Source organism: Myzus persicae, unplaced genomic scaffold (assembly GCF_001856785.1).
Source record: "Myzus persicae strain clone G006 unplaced genomic scaffold, MPER_G0061.0, whole genome shotgun sequence".
In the NCBI taxonomy this organism is placed as follows: Eukaryota; Metazoa; Arthropoda; class Insecta; order Hemiptera; family Aphididae; genus Myzus; species Myzus persicae.
Window position 1 is genome coordinate 182041 of NW_019104278.1, and position 20682 is coordinate 202722.

Here is a 20682-nt window from a genome sequence, read left to right on the forward strand (position 1 = left end):
AACAGTGATGGATAGGTCTATCTAGGATTTCGATCCTCTTGTTAGTTATTACAGTATTACAGTTAAACAGTCATGCAGATATTTTATGATACTTTCCAATATGGTAAAACCTCTATGGCGTTCTTCGATACGCCGATACCTATCCACAGATAAAAATAATTTAAATATATTATATAGGTCAATGATATAGGTAGGCACTACCAATCTATCAAAGAAAAATTAACAATTATATTATTTTCTAATTTGTATAGGGAACTATGATACAAGTATACAACTAACTACGTTTATTATATCAAATGTAAAGATGTAATAAAGAACACAACGTTAATAAGACATCAGACCTTATCACGGCAGCTAAGTCTATGGGTTTCGAGATTATTCAAAACCGTGATCAAGACAAAACCAAATATGTATATGGTCATAGTCCATTGAAAGGAAATTGAGAAACACGCCAAACCTAATTCAGATTAATATAAATCACGATCTTCCATGACCGTGATATACATAATAAAAATAAAATGCAAAGCTATGGGCGCCGCGAGGGGAGTGCAAGGATTTAAAAAAAAATTGAGTGGTATTAAAAACATTTTATTTTACTAAATAAATTATGGTAGGTACTAGGACTTGAATCCATCTAGCGTTTCTTTTGGAAAAAATATCCTACGTTGGGTACTCATTTTGTTCAATAATTGTACAACTTGAAATTCTTTAAATTTATAAAATCAAAAGAGTAAATGAAAAAACTAGAATAATATAAGACGTATTCTGTGTTAAGAGGACGCTAATTCGCCAATACACCCACATGTGTTGTCTCCGTCTTACAAACGTACAACATATCAAAAACTGTTTTGCTCGAAATAGAACCACTCAACCTGTGGTCAAAGCTAAGCAACCAAATTTTCACACTATAAACAAAAGAACAATATCGTTTTTATATTTTTGATATCACAAATACAAGAAAAGTTCTTATTGCTTAAAAAAATAATTATTTCAAACTTGAGTAACTGTTGGTCACAAACTCACAAAAGATGAAGTAGAAAAATTGATAACATTCGAAAGAAAAGTACTGAGTCGCATTTTAGAAAATGGCGAATACAGAATATAATATCTATACAAAACTATGTGTATAGACAATAGACATGTAGTGAAACATAAAATACAATAGCCTAATCTTGTAAGAGGACGTCTATGTATTTTAAGAAGTGAAAACAATTTACAATTTTAAAATACTTTTGACTCGCTTCAAAATTAAAATATAATAAAAAACTCACGAATTGCCGTCTTACCTTTAGAATTTATAAGAGGTAAATTCACTCTAATTTTTAACCTAACGGAGCCAAACGTGATCTGCCGAGCGTACAATTTGCTATGTTACGCACTAGTAAGACAGAGACAACGCATTTACACATGCGGGTATGTCGAATAATGTCCTCTTAAGATCATTTGAAGTAGGTACTTAATTTCTCATTAGTAAAATGTAAGCTATATTATGGCACTATGCACACTTTGAGACAGAGTATAGATATCATATGGTTCTATTAATTCTATAATCTAATGTTTGTACAAGAACATCATTTGCAGACTTGCTGACTGTAGTAAGTACAATATATATAAAAAAAATAAATTGCAAGCCTTAAGACGCCACACCTGAATGTGTTGTCTCCTATTTCAAACATACACCATAGTAAAAAACTGTTTTGCGCGGGATAGAAGCCCTCAGGCCGTAGTTCAAGCTTAGCTAACTGCTAAGCAACCAAATTTTTCATTTTTCATTTTTCACACTGTCAACAGGCAATTGTACTTGAGTATTAAGATACATTTTAAGGACTCAAATCTGTAGGTATTTTAAAAATAACTTGCCACATACACGCAAATATTGTCTTGTATTAATATAGATAAATATAATACTTTTAATAACAAAATATTGATATAGGTAAATAGGTTATGCCATGTATCTTGTAGACGAACAAAAACATAGTTTTAGTCAAAATTAATTAAGGCTATTATATTGTATGACACTTTTTCTTATTATCTATACTCTGTTCAAAATAAGATTATGACCAGGCGGCGACCAGTTTTCGTTCCGCGACGGTCAGGTGCCATCTCCACTACGACAGCATGTCGGACGCTGCCAAGGAACAAAGCCACACCCTTGAGCACAACACAGCTGCCTGGTCATCATCTTCTTTTGAACAGAGAATAGTTGTTATTGACTATCTGTGTATATTACATAATCTATGTTAACCTCAATACATTTACCATTTTAAATAATTTAATTTTTATTTCTCATTTAAAAATAAGGTCTGGGGATCATACCATTTGTTTACCTCAACACTTTAAACTAGTGTAACTACAAGATTATGAATAAAAATGATAAGACAAAAGTAACATTAACATAAAACTTTGTAAAATACACAAATTAGCTTTCCATGTTTGTCATTTTAGCTTGTTTTTAGAAATTTGAACAGTCCACTAATAATAAATAATACAATTCTTATAATATATATTAACTATATGTACTATAAAGAGATAGAAAAAATGTAAAGCATTTTAAGAACTTTATTTATATTTAATTATAATATTTCATAATTTTATTTTTATATCAAAAAATACAAATTATTTATATTTTTTTTATACAGAATTTTTAAGGTTTTTTTTTATAACACTTTTTATGTTTACTTCTACTTTTATACTTCCAGATACGTTTTGAAAATTTTCAAGTGTCTCAAAATGTACCAATTAATGGTATTAATATTTTAGAAATTGTTTTGAAATTTGAAAGGATAAAGTTTAATTAATTAACCATTGTGTTAATAACAATTATTTAAATTTGACATAGTGTATAGTTCTTATAGTATAATTTGTAGTTTAACATAATGAATTGCATTAAAAGTTATGTTCACGGGATATACATTATTACTTATTAGATATGGTACAATAACATCTTAAATATATCCTTTAGTGCTTTTCATAATTAATTTATTAACTAATTCTTGATATGTTGTTTTGTTTTTACATAAGGCAGTCAAAGTAGGTTCACCACCAAGATCTCGCAATTCAGTTAATCGTTCCTAAAAATTAAATATAAATTATATGCATTTATTATTAATTCAGTTCAACAAGTATTTAAAAGCTGACCTGTAGAGTAGAAATACTGTGAGTAAATACACGTGGAGTACTCAATATATGTGAAGGTCTGTAGCCTTCTTTGAGGAGAAAATCCAATATTTCTTTCAATTTAGTAGGACTAACTCTCAATGTTGTAGGATATTTTGAACTAATATAGCGAATAGTTTTTTCTGGTACTTTCAGTCTTTTGGCTAAATATTGTGCAGTAGAGTCTTTATTGAGAACTACTCTATTTTCTTGTTTTATCTCTAAAGTCCTGAAAAATAAATATATTGGATTAACTAAATACTAATGTTAATTTAAAAAATGTTAATTAATACCTTTCAAATACTTCAGTTTTACATCGTAACATCCAAGGCTTAATTGTTAAATTTGGCGTTTTAGTAAGAGAAATTCTGTGTTTAATTTGATCAATGCTGTACATAAATATCCAAGTATCTTTCCAAATATCATTTTTATCAACATTATTTTCTTAAAAATATATATATATATTTAATTAAAACCAGAAATTAAATTGCAAATTAATAAATTACCAATTAAAATTTGATAGATGTGGTGAAGAGTTGTAAAGTTCCGTGTGAATAGAAATTTGTAATGCATCAAATGGTAACATACTTCTTGGGGATTTTTCTAAAAATACAGATTAGGGTTATTATAATAATGTTAATATCTGATTTTTAAGTTGTTGTTATATAATATAATTTTGATTTTATTTATTATCCATGTACATACAAAATAGAGGTTAGATATTTTTTTGATTACAATTTTAAAGTCTGAAAAAATGTGTTCAATTTTAACGTTTATTAAACCACAAAAAATATGAACTTTATTTTCTTTGAATTCTATCATATTAAATAAATAGAATTGTATCGTCTCATCATCAGACTATATGAACTCTCAAGACTTAGCCGTAAAAATTTAACATTTTATAAATTTTTGTGATTTAGACTTAAAAGTAAAACTAAATTCTCTTGTACATTTATAATATAGGTAGTGTAGTACAAATTGAAAGTGAATTATGAATCATTATAAAATTTATTTATTCAAACCTCAAAAGTAGATGCAAAATAATAGACTCTGTTTCCATGAGGCACAATTGTTGATTCTAATTGGGTTTTTTTAGTAAGATATACAAGTTTTGTCATAGGCATTTGAAGGAGTACAAACAAATCATCCATTTTTTTAGGATTCCATCTTTTAAGTAATGTCAGTCCATTATTTAAATTATCTGAAAAAAAAACAATTAAAATCATTATAAACAATTTTTTTTATGATACTTTTGAATTCTATATACATTACTTTAACACTAACTATTTATTAAATAACCAAACAACCTAATGGTACTAAAGTGTATTTTTACTCTCCTCCAAATTTGAACTGTTGTAATTGCTCTACCAAAAGTTTATCTTCTGTACCATGGATATATTTTATACTAATACTTAATATTGTATGTAATAGTTATGTTTCATATTAATCAAAGCATTGGTTCTACCACCATATACTAATACTATGTTTTCAGGAGGGGACTTCCACTGAAATATTAATTTGGTACCTAAAGTTCAAACACCCATCACATTTTCCGTGACTTTTAGTGCTGATAATACCTATACAACTATATTATAATTAATATATACATTGAATTACACGTCATATATTATACTAAATAATTTTGAACTAAAAAAGTAAAATTAGTAGGGTTACCTACGGGGATTAAATGCAGTGATTTTTTGTTAGACAGAAAATGTTTATGTCTAACAAATTCGTAACATAAGAGTTGAGATATGTTTAATATATAAAGTATCAATTGATCTAGAGAAGCAATAGGTAAGAAAACAGATTAAAATTTCAAGTCTACTTGAGATTGAATTTCCTACATTTTCAATGTTGTCCTCTCAAGGCCTAAATCAAATGGACTAATGAAAAAAAAATGAATAAAAGTTACACCATTTCTTAGGCTGGTTCATTTTTTATAATTTTACTTACTGAAATTCATTTTGAAAATCCATTCATTGCTAAGAACTGCATTAGAAGTGAGTCCATTTTTAATACAACAATCAAATTTCTCATAATGGTTAGGACTACAATTCATTTTAAATTGAACTTCATCTTGCATAGAAAGATCTTGCTTTCTATCAACAATGGTACTTAGATATTTTCTTAATCTAATAACATTTGAACATTTTAATGTCTTAAACATATTCGAGACTAACATTTTGCTGTACTGCGTTTAACAATAATTGAATATTAAAATAAATTAGAACTTGAGTATCGTAAAATATAAACGTAGCAGTTTAAAATTGTACAAAATACAACAATACGAAGTTATATGTACACGGAGAACTAAATTCCAAAACCAAATGAATGAGTTTTGTAGTCTCGTATTCTCATTATCACGATTAAGTCGTATCATAAAAATCATGATAACAATAAAAATATCATATCTACAAAGATAAGTTTTTTTTAATATGAACCACAGATACCTATATAAACTTTAATGTATGCTTATACATTTGTGATAAAAAAACCACGATTTCAGATACTGTCTTAAATCGTGATAAAAACCACGGCTATAGATCAGCGTTTCTTAAACTGTGTTCCGTGGAACCCCAGGGTTCCGCGGAGGTCACTTCAGGGTTCCCCGAAACTTGTGGTTTTTTATTCAAAATTTTAAATTTTGACACATAATTATAACTTTTATTGCAAATATTCCTTACATAAAATGACGCATTGAAAATATTGAAACAATGCAGTGGTTCTAATTGTCGAGCTGTAATAATTTATTGTTAAGAGCTCAATAAAAAAAAGCTAAAAAAAGTTGGGGGTCCACGTTGAAAGTGCACATAAAAAAGGGTTCCACGGATAAAAAAGTTTAAGAAACGCTGCTATAGATACTCAAGATCTATAAAGAGATCCTTATAGATCTTTATAGATCTTGATAAATACTATACTATCTATCACGGACTAAGGAATAAAAAAATAATATAACTAATATCTTAGTCCGTGGTATCTATAGCTGTGATAAAAACCATAGACTTACAATAGACCTTACAGACCTTAGACTAGATAAATCACGGATAGGTAATAATTTATTGTGATGGTTCTGAGACCATTTATAAATTTAAAAATGAAAAATAAAAAATAAATTTTAAATTTACGTCAGTTTTTTTAAATTTGTACATACTACCAATAACGATTTTATTTATTTTGTTGTATTCTAAAAATATTATTTGTGGGTTCTTGAAACTTTGGCTGCAACTTGTTTGCGCACATTTTATAATTTTTACCTGAAAAATCGGAACTCATTTGCGCACACGGTTATCCTAAATGTACAACTGGTTTGCGCACACGAAAATTATAGGCTATATGACATAAGCGCCAAAGGTGCAAAAATGCAAGGCTGGGCATTAACGAGTTAAAAAGTTAAAGTTAAGTTAATAAGTTAATTTTATATTAACTTTTTAACTTAACTAGTTACTTTTGGCTTTTCATTAACTTAACTGTTAACTGTTAAAAATGACATATCATTTGCGCCAAAATAAATGTTTTATATAAGTAGTTTTTCTAAATTGATATATCTTATAAAAATGATATTATATATGTATACTATATTATACTAATATTATTTTCTATAAATAGTTATTTGAAATAGTCATTTTTAACCACACCTATGAATATATTCATAGACAGTCCTAAGTCTGTTAAGTAAGAAGGAAAATGTATGTAGGTACTTTAATAATTTACTTATTAAGCGGGTATTAAAAGTTCAGGCCAAAAGGTAACTGTGCGCAAACCACGTGCATGTTTACGGCTCAACTGTTCCCAAACGAGTGGTAGTTTTGTGCCCAAAAAAGTTGTCTTTTTGGTATTTGTGCGCAAACTAGTACCGCCCGAAACTTTAAAGTAGGTACCTACCTACTTATATTGTTATATTTCATGGGTATCGAATGACTAATAATATCTACCTACTACCTACATTCAATGCTATTTTCTAATGCGATGTTTTCGGTAAAAAATAATTCAACCTTCTGTAATACTAAAATAGCAATAATATCATGTTATTCTAGCTGGATACATTATTAAAATTAGCAAAACTACCAACTTTGGCTCCCCAATAAAATCCTCAGTTTACGAGGATACGACTCTGATATGAGCAATCTCATTTAAAATTTTAGAGGAACATCACCATAAAATAAAACAGTATTTTTATAAGTTTTTAAATTTTGAGATTTTGATAAATGTTGTCAAATTTGAACTTAAAAAGCTTATGAAAAAATGTCGTACCCACGTATAGATCTTTAATAATTATCTGCTGCTATTTTAACTACAGACAATTTGTAAGGGAATCTTAATTGTATTACATTGTCAAGCTTTTTAACTGAGCAAACATTTTTTTACCAACAATAATTTTAAAAAACATAATAAAATTCGAAATTTCCTTATACCTATAAATAGCTCAAAAAGAATCACCATATTTAAAAAAAATTTTGGGGCAAAGAAATTGCTAATATAAACATTGGAAGAAAATGTTTGAAAATATTTTTTTTAGTTGTACTACAAAAAAGAGGGTAAGTGGATGTCACTCTGCTTTACACTAATGGTCTAGAAAGTCGCTGTAATGAATCATTGTATACGAAAAACGATTCTGAGAGGAGACGTCTTGTCAGTCTAGGATATTTTATATTCTTATGACTTATTATTAATACAGTAGCCGGTAAGTGAAATTAACATTATTCTTATAAATTATCAGTAAATAGGTAGTAATACTGGAAAAATATTATATATACTTATGTAAAATTGGGCTGTTTTGGAACCGAATAACAACAAATTGATTAAAATAGTTAATCTTCAGGTTAATGTGTAATATCGTCTAAATTTGAACTTAAAATAAGTATAAAAAATATGTGTTTATGTAAATTTATAGATTTTTGGTTACAGAATTAACTACTTACGTATAGAACCTTGTTTGAAATGTTCAATCCTTGGCTATATAAGTTGAACATTTAATACATTTTTAACTATAAAATCAATATTTTTAAATTTATATGTAATTATATTTTAAAAATTTTTGATCGAGCTTACATTTTTGTATAGACATTTATAGAAAAAAAACTAATAATAATCGAAAATGTTATATACTTATAAATAATTCAACATGAGTCAAAATACTTTGAAAATGTTATGGTGTATAGAAAATGCTAACGAAAATATTTGTTGAATATTTCATGAATTTATGGTAATTTTTTACAGTTACACTAAAAACCAAAATCGAATTTTTCCAAACTGGTTTTGCTTAAAAATTGCAGTGTATTCTAAATTGTTTGTTTGTTTTTCCTGTCACTTTTGAAAAGTTTTGGGAATTTAATCTCCCGAATACACCAACGAGATACACTTTCCTACCAGAAAAGTTGCTGTTGAAGAAAATTATAGCACTTTTACTGCTCCAAACCGCACGATGACAGACACAAAAATAAAAAAATAAATAAAAAACTACCCATCATTGAAAAATCAATAAATTTATCGGTCCGGTCAGAATAAAAAGTAAATATAAGTAACTTAGGTACTATTATAAAAACAAATATCATCTAATTCAGTTGTAATATAACTTATATAAGTTAATTTTATAAAAAAAAAGGAATATAATTTAAATCTATGGGTTTAGGAAAAAAATAATATAAAACCACAATAAAATTAATTAATTCATAACCTTGAAAAAAATGGAACTTGTTAAGTTCCTTATAAAAAAAGGTGACTCGTTAAAAACTTTTAACTTCCTTAAACGGATAGAAAACTTAAACATGGACCTATTATTAACGAACTTCAACAAGCAGTAGAAAAGAAAATCGAAGCAATATTAATTAATATTAAAATGTTTAAAATTTAACCACTTAACATCAGTGAATATGATGAATATTATAATTATCTATGTGAACTTTAGTATAAGTTTTATTTTTATTATTTAGTATTATTCGTTTTGTAACTTTAAAACAAATGTTTCATTATAAATTCCCAAAATATTCTATTACAAATGGATTTTAGATGGAAAATTATAGTTGTGTTAATTTAAAGAGATGTCAATGTAAATAAATTAAAAATTGCATTAATATTTAATACATTTTATATATTCCCCCCCCCTCCAAAAATTTGGTCTGTCTACGGGCCTGGAGGGGGTGCAAGGACAAGGACCTTTCGAACATCGGCTTATTTACTATAATAATGTTATTGTGACATAACCCAAGCATAATACGCAGTGTTTGCGTCGTCAACGGTACAAACAAACGATAACAAACGTCTGCTGTTCGTTGTGCTATCACTTTTTATATATATTCCCATGGTTTCGTCATCGTTCAGCTTATATAATATCTCCATGGTGATGCCTCACGGGAAACATCGGGAGCAGCATCATTCGCCATCCGTGATTGTTTACAATATTTTTTTCTTGTTTGCAAGTCTATGTCCGCCGGTCGGATTATTTACAAAGACACTTTCTTCTACTTTACATTAAAATAATCGTATAACAGACATTTTTTTAAAATTAATACAACATACTATTATTGCGTCGACATACTTAATTTACTACTGTTCTCTATTTCGTACTTATTATTTTCGTCATTATTGTTCATTATTAATATTATTATAATTTTTTGTTAATTGGAATTATCTTTATTAGCACAATTTTTCATTTATTTTAAATTCTTTTTATTCTCATTTTTAATACCTATCATAACAGTGTAAATATTTGTGTTTGTGTCCTGTATTTTCAGTTTATGATATTTATCGTCTATTTTGAAAATAAAATCTTTTAAAATGTTCAAATTGGATTCAGTTCAGATGCCTCAACAACTCAGCCAGGCCGCACATGATCGTGAGAAAGTATTTCAATGGATTGTCGAACTATGTAACACTGAAACCAGAGAAAATGCTCTTTCCGAGCTCAGGTAATAAGAAGACCTTTTGTTAATAAAGTAGTGCATTTTTAAATTCTTACAAAGTGTTTTCTAACATTGTAGTGCTGTAACTGAGCCTGAACATTTTTTAAATCACAATTTTTTTGGTAGATTGTTAGTGAGGTTGTATTTTTACCTAGCTGTTAATAATTATGATGATAACTCTAGGTACATGTAAAGTTTAAATTGTTGCAGAACACAATTAAAATTATGTTATAGGTATTACAGGGATCTTTCAATAATTTGATATAGTTTGGTTATTTTGTTGAAATATAGTTGTTTGAGTTGTGTTTTAAATTCATTAGTAATTCTTATACATTTTGTGTAATCAATTTAATACGATTTATTTACTTGAAAAATATACATAGCATAAAATAATTAAAATCAGCTAAATACAATAAACAAAAAGCGGGTAAGTGGATGTCTCTCTGTTGTACATTAGGTGTCTAGGAGGTTGCTGTAATGGATGGTATACAATTTGAATTCAATAATATCATATCATTGTAAATAAAAAACGGTTCTGAGCTAAGACGGTATGTCAGTCTTGGAAATTTTATGTTGTTATTATTTATTATTAGTCTCAGATTTTGTAGCATATGCTTCTTTTAAGGAGAGTGTGATGGAAAGATAATTCTTATGTATAAATACGTTTTGAATTGTTCTAATTTTTTTTTGTGCTTCTTGTAGCTTTTTCCCCTATTTGGTTCTTTTTCCTTAATTTTTACATATTTTTCTTGAATATTTAACTTATTTCTATGCATATTATACTTGGAAAATAAATTAAATTATAAAATTTATATATTAAATTATAAAATTAATATTAAGATAAATTAAATTACAATAAGGAAATTGCTACAAGAGAAATCGAGTGAATATCCAATGTTGTACAAATTTCAACTTCAAACTCTCATAAAAATTTAATTTGATTTTCCAGTAGACATTTTTTTTGATAAAGGTAGACAAGCTTATAAGGAATCTTGTATTAAATTTTTAAATCTTCGATATATCAATTCAAATCCGGAAATAGCTTCATACAATCTTCAGAATCACCTAACCCTTATGGAAGACTGGTACACCAAGTGGCAATTTAAAATTAATCAGTCAAAATCTATCAACACTACATACACACTTCGTCTCTCTCGTGCCCCGAGGTATCTATATATGGCACTCAAATTCCTACTTCTTCCACTGTCAAATATCTAGGACTTATACTTGATCGCAGACTTACCTGGGCCCCTCACCTTAAATCTATAAGACAAAATTTAAACCTATGGCTGCACCTGTTAAAAACTTTCTGCATTAACAATAAATACATAAACATTAAAACTAAACTTCTTATTTATAAATCTTTAATCAAGCCCATTTGGACATATGGCATACAGCTCTGGGGCAATGCAAAAAAATCTAACATCAACAAGATTCAAACTTTTCAAAATATTGCGCTAAGGAAACTACTTAATGCTCCACATTGTGTCTCCAATCATTCTATACATCAAGACCTCAGGATGAATTCGGTCAAAGACGATGCAAAACTATATTATAAGTGTTTCCACAGTAGGTTAACCAACCATCCTAACCCTCTAACCTATAAAAAATCTAGCAATCCCGCTAGACGTCTTAAATGTAACTGGTGTCGTGATCTGCTAAATGCATGAATTCTAGAAAATCCCCTTACTAAACTGAAACAAAATAGGTAGTGTCATCAATGGGTGGCTTCTTCCGTCATATTTTTCATGCTTATTACTCTTATCAAATTTACTATTTGTTCTATGAATAGATTGTAAATATCTTGTAAAAATAAAAAAAAATAAAAAAAATCTTAGATATAAAGAAAAACATTTTTATGAATTTCTAACTAAATATAATTTGCTAACCTTCTTGATTTTTACGAATTTTGTCAAAATTCTAAGTTAGAGTAAAAAATTATTGTGGATGTACGCTCAACTTTTTTTTTAATTTGTACTAACAACTTACGAGAAACCTTGTATTACATTTACAAGTTTTTTGACCGAGCGAAAAATTTTTTATCGACATTAGTATAACAAATAATAATCAAACATTTCTTATGCCTATAAATAGCTCAACACAAGTCAAAATATTTTGAAAATTTTATGGTGTATAGAAAATGCTAACACAAATGTTCAGTGAAAATTGCATGTATCTACGGTCATTCCTTTTAGAGTTAAACTAAAAACTAAAATCAATTTTTTTGTAAACTGGTTTGCCTAAAAATTCCTGTTTTTCCTTAATTTTTTGTTTGTTTTTCCCGTTGCTTTTGAAAACTATTGGGAATTTAAAATGTTGACCTCCCGAAAGCATCAACTATATTCACTTTCCTTTCATAAATGTTGCTGTTGAAGAAAATCAAAGGTCTTTTACTGTTCCAAACCATGAGGACAGACACAAAAAAAAAGTTATATAAAAACACATCTTTGTAAAATCAATACATTCATTGCTCCACTTAGAATCTAATATTAGGTTATCCATTAATTTAATTTAATGTTGTATACCTATAATGCTTTTCTTAAAACAAATTTGTATTTACATTAATTTAAACATTAATTTTCTTGTATTATTATTTTTCTAACTTTGCTTCACTATTATAGAATACATTAGGTACCTAATTATTATTTTCATTTTTGAATTAATTCTAATGCAGTTTTTAGTTCAATAAAAAATTTTTCATGTTATTATATATTACTATTGTGTACAATGTTAAAATAAATAGGTATATAGTTGAAGTATAAATTTAAAAAAATATAACCATCAAAAACAAAAATATAATACCTACGTTATTTATTTTTCAGCTCAAGGCGTGATATTATTCATGATCTTGGACCAATAATTTGGCATACAACAGGCACTATAGCAGCATTATTGTTTGAAATTGTGTCTACCTATCAGTTTGTTAACCCTCCGACCATGTCTCTTCAACAAGTGACACGCCTTTGCAATGCTCTGGCACTCTTACAGTGTGTAGGTGCTCACCCTGATACACGTTCTCAGTTCCTTAAGGCCCAGATACCTCTTTATATGTATCCATTCCTACATAATGCCAACAAATGTCGTAATTTTGAACATCTAAGACTTACAAGTTTGGGTGTGATTGGTGCTTTAGTGAAGGTAAATATTAAATTATTTAAAAACCATGTTTATTTATTATTTAGGCAGTGTTTGCAAGTTCCTCATAAAAAAGAATTAGTTCCTTTACCATTCCTTTGGAAAATGAATAAGTTTGTTTTTAGTTCCAAATAAAATAAAAATTCTTATTTAATTATCAGAGTTTTGTTTTCATATAGCGTGTGTCCCAAGAACAGGGTACACTTATCACTTATTACCCTGTAAATATCTTTTGATTCTGTTTTTGATACAAAAACTAGACTAATGGATCATAAATTCCTATGATTTAACATTTTTTTAACTAGTGTATTTTGCGCATGCGAAATATAACTTAATTTGTTTTAAATGGCAACCCTTATTTTGAATATAATTTTTGGATTGATCAATTTTTTTTTCAAGACATTTTGATGTATCAACTTGTGTTGTAAACTCGGTTGTAAATTTAAAATTGGCCATATTAAAACTATAGGTAAAACAAAAAAAAAAAATTTATAAATTTGAATATTTTTTTTCTTTTCATTGTACTTGCGTATTATTTTTTTCTGAACACTGTAATGTAATCAAAATTATTATTATTGATGTAATAAACCCTCTGTTCTGTAGAGTCGTAAGTTGTAAAATCGACATTTAAACATTTGAACATTTATTTTATTTCTTATTGTGTGTCTTTTTCTTTCAATCAGAACTATAATTAGGTATCTTTTAAAATAATAATGAGCCTAAATCCCATTAGGCACCTATTTTCATATTAAGTATTGCGAGACTTATAATTATTATAGAGTCATGTGTCATTGCGGTCTTAGTATTTCAAAGTTTTCTGTTCGTAAGCCTTAGTTCTGGTCAATAGGTCGTGTAAAGTTTATAGTTTAAATTTTGTTAAAATAAAAATTTAAGCATGAATAATCATGAAAAAGTTCAGTTACTAATTATGTACGGAAAGTGTAACACTAACGCACGAGAAGCAACAAGAATGTACGTCCAGTAATATCCAGATCAGTATCACCTCCATTATACTTATGTTCAAAAACTTGAAAAGTCTGATAGAAAATGGTTTATTTAATAGAACAAATGCTGCTTAACAACAACTTCGTGTAAATCAAAATTTTAATGAGGTTATTGAAAATCAAGGTTTAGTGTGTGTACATTAGACACGTTGGACCATGTTGGTATGTCCAAAACTTTAGTTTACAGGATTTAAAAAAACAAACTACACCTTTACAAACCAGATTTTATCTAACATTTACCCATAACAGATTCAGAAAAAAGATTACATTTTATTTCATGGTTTATGGTGACGTCTGAAGGTGATCCATTATTAATTAATCATATTTTGTGGACTGATGAAAGTAAATTTACTAATAATAGAATATTAAATTAGCAAAATAATTGTTATGGGTCAAATGAAAATCCTCACTGGGCTGTTCCTAAAAACTTTCAAATATGTTGGGGTATTTTTTTTTTTATTAATATAATAAGACATTCCTAGCCTTTAAGGCTATCTACATCTATGTATTTTCTAGCTTTTGCACCATTTTGATAGTAGATTTAAGTGATCTTGTAAGTTGTTAGTTATTGCTTCAACGTTGCGGGATTCACTGTAAATAGTTGTGAATAGAGTGATGTTTGTGCGTGGTGACTGCGGTATATCAGATATGAATATATTGAACAGTATAGGTCCCAGTTTGGACCATTGAGGTACACCAGCAGAGATAGACAGGAGGTAAGCGAAATTGTTGTTTATTTTAACTGAGAATTGTCTTATTTGTTAAAAAGGAGTTGCTAATATTAAATAAGTACTTTGGTGTATTAAAATATTTTAATTTGGATAAAATACCTTCGTCCCATACTTAATCAAACGCTTTTGAGACATCTATAAATACAGCACCAGTATGGCAATGCTTTTCAAAAGAAGTGCTGATATGTTCCGTTATACGAAAAAGCTGTTGTACGGTCGAGTGGTTGGATTTAAACCCAAATTGAAATTTTAGGATAACATCTGAGCTGTTCGAATTATTTTTGTACTCTAGTGTGAATAATTACAAATGTATGGATTGTTTTGATTGGCGGAAAATTTCTAGGACCCCATATATATGACGGAACTTTAACAGGAAGAAGATCCTTAGATTTTTTGTGTGATGATTTGCAATTACTCCTTGATGATTTACCTTTAGCTACATTTAGAAACATCTATTATCAGCAAGATAGGGCACCTGCTCATGATACCCAAATTGTCTGAGAATTTTTGAGGGTAAAATTTGGTCAAAAGTTGATTGCAACACATGGACCGTAGAATGGTCTCATAGGCAAGGCCATCCCGGAGAGGGGTTGTAGGGGGTGTCCCACTCCCCAAGCTTACAATATGTGTAATTATGTCAGTTGGTACATTGATACATTAATTTTTTGAGTTGGCACTTGGCAAATTATTATTTATATTTGCAGTTTTTAAATAGTTTTGTTAATACTACCAAGAACAAATATGTCATAATAATATATTGTAATTTATAATAATATGAAGGAATATAAGTTAATTTTCAGATTGCCAACTGTCCAACACAAATACTATAATAACATTTAAGTACCTAACAATGTATATATTATACGTATAATATTATAACGGTATATCAGTATACAAATTTGCCTACACATTCCTATAATCATTGAATTATTTTTAATAATACTGTTACGATAATTGATGGAAAACTTTTGTGCGCTGACGACTATAATTTATATTTAAAGAAGCAATGCAAACATTTTATGTTGACTCATCTCACCTGGACATCGATCAAGTGATAATATTCTAAAATTGTTTCACTTGTATTATATAGTCAGTATTGATAGTATTTACTATTCAATTAATATTGTTATTGAATATTTGGTTATTTTGTAATTTGTATCATTATTCATTCCAATCATTCCATGATAGTGTAATCAATATGCAACAGTGTTCTGAATTTTGTTATTGAAAATATTTTATTCTTATATACTAGTCAAAATGTGATGAAATAATATGTATAAAAGATAGTAAAATAGAGAACATAATAAAATATTTAATATTGTGTAATATGGTGTAAAATATGTCTACTGATTACTATGTATGTAAGTAGGAGATAGTTGTCGAGCGATGTGAGAACATTTTTTTGAGTTTGCACATTAGTGAATTTCACCCCACTTTATTATTTTGTTAGAGACGGCTGTGCTCCTAGGTCACCTGATCTACACCGTTTGATTTTTTTTTGTGCTGATACTTGAAAAATATTGTGTATACTGATCATCTAATCAACATTCAAGATTTGAAGAGTAAAATTACACTTGCACGTAACCTCTTAAATGAAAATCAAATACTGCCAGCAACTACTCGTGAATGTTTGCGTCAATTTGAGGCATGCACTCTACAGAACAGAGGGACTTTTGAACAGTTTATTGAATAGTTTATGTTTGTTATTTCTGTAAATTAAATTGTAAATTAAAATCTATGGCATTGTTGAAAAAAAAATAAAATAGAAATTTAGAATTTTATTTCCTGAAAATACATGTTTAAATTATGTTATTTCATAATGTGTATTGTATTACAATAAAGTAAAATAATAATACATAAATAGTAAATAATTTATTACTCCAATAGTAATAATTTTGATTGCATCTCTGTGTTCAGAAAGAAATAATTTGTAGGTACAATGAAAGAAAAAATATTCAAACTTAGGACAATTTCGAGTTTACCATACAAGTTGATAAATCAAAATAAGGGTTGCCATTTAAAAAAAAAAAATGAAGTTTTGTTGCTCATGCACAAAATATAGTTTTAGAGTTAAAAAAATGTTAAGTCATAGGAATATATGATCCGTTAGTCTAGTTTAATGCCCTGAAAACAGAATTGAAAGATATTTACAGGGCAATGAGTGATAGTGTACTCTGTTTCTTGGGATATGTGGCATATACTTAGATACCTACTTAACTTATTAGTTATACTCATACATACCTACAAGTACATTTGTAATTTACTATTAAGTTTAAGAACTTAATATTGGATATCATTTTTTTCATCTATATTTATAATTTTTTTTAACAAATTATTATATTATACGATTAACTTCGATATTCGATAACGATCACTAATTGGCAGCATACTCACTAAAAAAAAAAATTTAATTTTAATTATTTACATATCTGTGTAAAATGGATCTCGAAAGGAACAAAAAATGTCCAAAAATCTGTTCCTTCTGTACACTGTATTTAGGTACATACTAAAATTAATATTAGATATTTCTAAAAACATCTTCTTTACTTGGTTTATACCCTAATACCAATACCAATGATGGATTTAAAAAAATACTATACCTATATTCAATTTGAAAATTATATTTACATTTTTCAGACAGAAGAACAAGAAGTTATTACTTTCCTTCTGACAACTGAAATTATTCCGTTGTGTCTACGTATTATGGAAACAGGTTTTGAATTAACTAAAACATTATCAACTTTTATACTGCAAAAAATACTTATGGATGACAATGGTCTAAGTTACATATGTCAAACGTATGATCGGTTTTCTCACGTTGCTCTCATACTTGTAAGTATTTTTACTGCAAAATCAACAAAAATTCTTATCATTTTTCAATTGAATTTTCAGGGAAAAATGGTCTTGGCACTTGAAAGAGAACCATCTACTAGACTACTGAGACATGTTGTGGGATGTTATGTTCGTTTGTCAGAAAACTCAAGGTATATATAATTGTATATTTTTTTAAACCATAAATAGGTGAATCAGGTTTTTTCAAAAATTAATATTTCTGTGCATTGTATTATATATATAATATTACAATAAGTAAAATAATTGAGCATTGTTTATGTTTTTCATAATATTTCAAAGAATCAATTTACATGTCTAGTATGTATACATCCTACCTAAAAGGTTAGCTTAATTATATCCCAAAAATATTTGTCTATAGGTGTGAATTAGTGACTAAATTATTGTTCAATAATATAAGTCTGTCATCAATATAAGATCCTATTAAATTGAGAATTGACTAACTCTTATAGTACATAATAAAGCTCTACACAGTGAAGAAGATGGATGAGTAGTGATATGTTCAGTCTGTATAGGTTATAAAATGGTTTGTGTTTGTAACTAAACGTGCTATGACCTAATAAATAAATAAACTCATAAAAAAAAATTATTTTTTTACAGAGCTCGTGAAGCACTTCGACAATGTTTACCTGAACAATTAAAAGATATGTCGACCTTTTCTGATTGTCTCGCCAGGGATCAAACAATCGCTGCTTGGTTATTATTGTTGAAAAATAATTTGGAGTCTGTTATGCCTATTGACGTATCTCCTGGTGTTCCATCTCTTGTCAAGCCATAATATAATAGCATTTAAAATGTTAATTATTCAAACAAAAATCATATGTCTTTTGATTACCATATCAATTTGATATTAGTTAGTAGCGAATGACAATGTACTTATCTCTCGACTTTTATTGTTACTTGGGTGGGAAGGGGATTAAATAATAATAATAAAGTAACTTGAGTCTGACTTATTATTATTTTTTTTAATGAAAAACATTTAAATCTCTCTAATAATGCCAATAACAATAATAATAACTATTAAAGGGGGACAGAGTGGCCAAGTGGATAACGCGTTGGTTGCAACGCGCACCGTCGCTGGTTCAAACCTTGGTCACAGGCAGCACTTCTCTCCGGGCAGTCACGGTGTCGGGAGAGAGAGGCTGCCATCCCCCAACCGGGCATGGCAGAAACCTACGGGTGCCCACTAGAAATTCTGCCAAATAAACACACACATGTTCCATAACCCTACAGTTTATACCCTATTACGTATTAGTCACTCAATAACGAAACTATATTTTATGTTTCATAATACAATTTACGTGTTATCGTATCTATTACATAGGTATATAAACTATAAAAATAATCGGCAATAATGCCGACATTTCCAAGAACGATTACATTCTTTCATTATTTGTAAAAATAATGATGTGTTTGATATATAATATTATATAGGTATATTGTATATACCTTTATATATAAATAATTAAAATTTTGTTTTTTTTAAACCCTCTCTATTACGAAAACTCTCTATAACGAAAGAAATCTCTTGGTCCCTTCAGATTCGTTACAAAGAGTTTTGACTGTATTAATTACACCTAGATGAAAAATTTTTTTCAAATTGACCGACGATATTGTAAATTTGTTGCAGATACTTTTTCAGTCCATTAGATAGGTACAGGATTTGCAAATAGATACTTTTATAACAATTAATCTTTTAACTCAAAATGTTTACTCTAAAACAACATGTATGGTGTTTACTCCTTACCAAAGTAAAATCCTTGAGTGCTATCGGGTATCTTAATCACATTAACTCGTATTGTTATTATAATCAATGACGTAACTAGGGGGTGGGTCCAGGGGCCTGCCCTATTGCAAAATAAACAAGAGATATTTTGAATGCAAAAATGATGTGTCCAGTATCTATATAAAAAAATTTGGACCCCTGAAATTACTTTTAGTTACGGCATTAAGGGTACTTAAGTTTCTAGTTATAAGTTTAGTGTAATCGTTGAGTCTGTAACAATCTGCTAAATGACAACCCAAAGTATGATTCATTTTTGTATTGAAAATTAATTTTTATACATTTTTGTTAATGATCATTTATTGGCCTAAATAAAAAATATGCTGTGTAGTCACTCCGCTAGATAGTAATATTTATTATATATAATATTACTAACTGTTATTATGTTAATAGTAGAACATCATGAGGTAAGCATGAACTGGACCTCAGGCACAAAGTGTGCACGTAAAAGTATAATTTAATTCTAAAGTATCAAAGTTATACCTACTTGTATTTAAATTATACAAAATTGCAAGCCTCAAGTTATCCTATCTAATAACCTTAAGCTTTTAGATGACAATGGTTAAAAAATCGTCAGGAATTTTTTTACTAAGTTATATCTGATAGTTGCCATTCGTTATAGAAAAAACTTTTCTCTAACTTTTCTGCTGGACTGTTGGCACCAAGACTGTCATTTCATCACTACCACACATTCCTCTCAGAACTGCAACTTTATAGAGTAAATGTATGCCTATAAACCTACTCTGCAATGCCATCTTTTATTTTAAAAAATGATGAATGAAATAAGTAAAGGAGTTATCAAGTGGTGTTGTGAAAAAGGGATAGGGTCAATTTTTATATAAGTAGATAGAAGACATATTATATTGGTAAGAAACTTGTTATTTTTTGTTCAATACCTAATTTTATAACATTTGTTCTTGTCTATAAAATAAAATGTCACAAAATTGTGCTGATGTATTTGTTAGATTATTAGGTTTCTATAAGAATAAAGTTGATCTCTTAAAATATTTTTGAGCTTTATGTATTAAAATTAAAAATTGTATACATTTTTTAACTACGAAATATTGTAAAACTAATACATTCATCAAGGTAAGATTCAATGTTAGTATAAGCATTTTAAT

General features: G+C 28.2%; 2 protein-coding genes across 3 annotated transcripts; one reads left to right on the top strand and one right to left on the bottom strand.

The window, feature by feature from the left end:
* Nucleotides 1-2638: 2638 nt before the first annotated feature.
* On the bottom strand, nt 2639-5527 carry LOC111040840 (transcription termination factor, mitochondrial). Its single transcript, XM_022324899.1, has 6 exons — nt 5113-5527; nt 4179-4357; nt 3663-3759; nt 3450-3600; nt 3139-3385; nt 2639-3071 (listed from the first exon to the last, which is right to left on the bottom strand). Exons 1-6 carry the CDS (start codon nt 5339-5341, stop codon nt 2946-2948), a joined length of 1029 nt encoding a protein of 342 aa, XP_022180591.1. The 5' UTR covers nt 5342-5527; the 3' UTR covers nt 2639-2945.
* Nucleotides 5528-9439: 3912 nt separating this feature from the next.
* Nucleotides 9440-18732, top strand: LOC111040810 (CCR4-NOT transcription complex subunit 9). Of its 2 annotated transcripts, XR_002605244.1 has the most exons (6): nt 9440-10064; nt 12881-13196; nt 17566-17760; nt 17821-17912; nt 18140-18304; nt 18379-18484. XR_002605244.1 is itself a non-coding variant. In XM_022324837.1 (5 exons), exons 1-5 carry the CDS (start codon nt 9934-9936, stop codon nt 18554-18556), a joined length of 912 nt encoding a protein of 303 aa, XP_022180529.1. In that variant the 5' UTR covers nt 9448-9933; the 3' UTR covers nt 18557-18732. The 2 variants fall into 2 exon arrangements, 1 of the variants encoding a protein (XP_022180529.1); XM_022324837.1 differs by lacking the exon at nt 18140-18304 and having other exon boundaries at nt 9448-10064; nt 18379-18732.
* Nucleotides 18733-20682: the final 1950 nt, after the last annotated feature.

Excerpts from the sequence above, each read along its gene's own strand:
- LOC111040840 (XM_022324899.1), bottom strand. The coding sequence starts at position 5,341 with ATGTTAGTCTCGAATATGTTTAAGACATTAAAATGTTCAAATGTTATT. Across the intron at positions 3,601-3,662 it reads CATCTATCAAATTTTAATTG|AAAATAATGTTGATAAAAAT; the intron begins GTAATTTATTAA and ends TATATTTTTAAG. Across the intron at positions 3,072-3,138 it reads ACAGTATTTCTACTCTACAG|GAACGATTAACTGAATTGCG; the intron begins GTCAGCTTTTAA and ends TTTAATTTTTAG.
- LOC111040810 (XM_022324837.1), top strand. The coding sequence starts at position 9,934 with ATGTTCAAATTGGATTCAGTTCAGATGCCTCAACAACTCAGCCAGGCC. Across the intron at positions 13,197-17,565 it reads TGATTGGTGCTTTAGTGAAG|ACAGAAGAACAAGAAGTTAT; the intron begins GTAAATATTAAA and ends TACATTTTTCAG. Across the intron at positions 17,761-17,820 it reads CTCACGTTGCTCTCATACTT|GGAAAAATGGTCTTGGCACT; the intron begins GTAAGTATTTTT and ends TTGAATTTTCAG.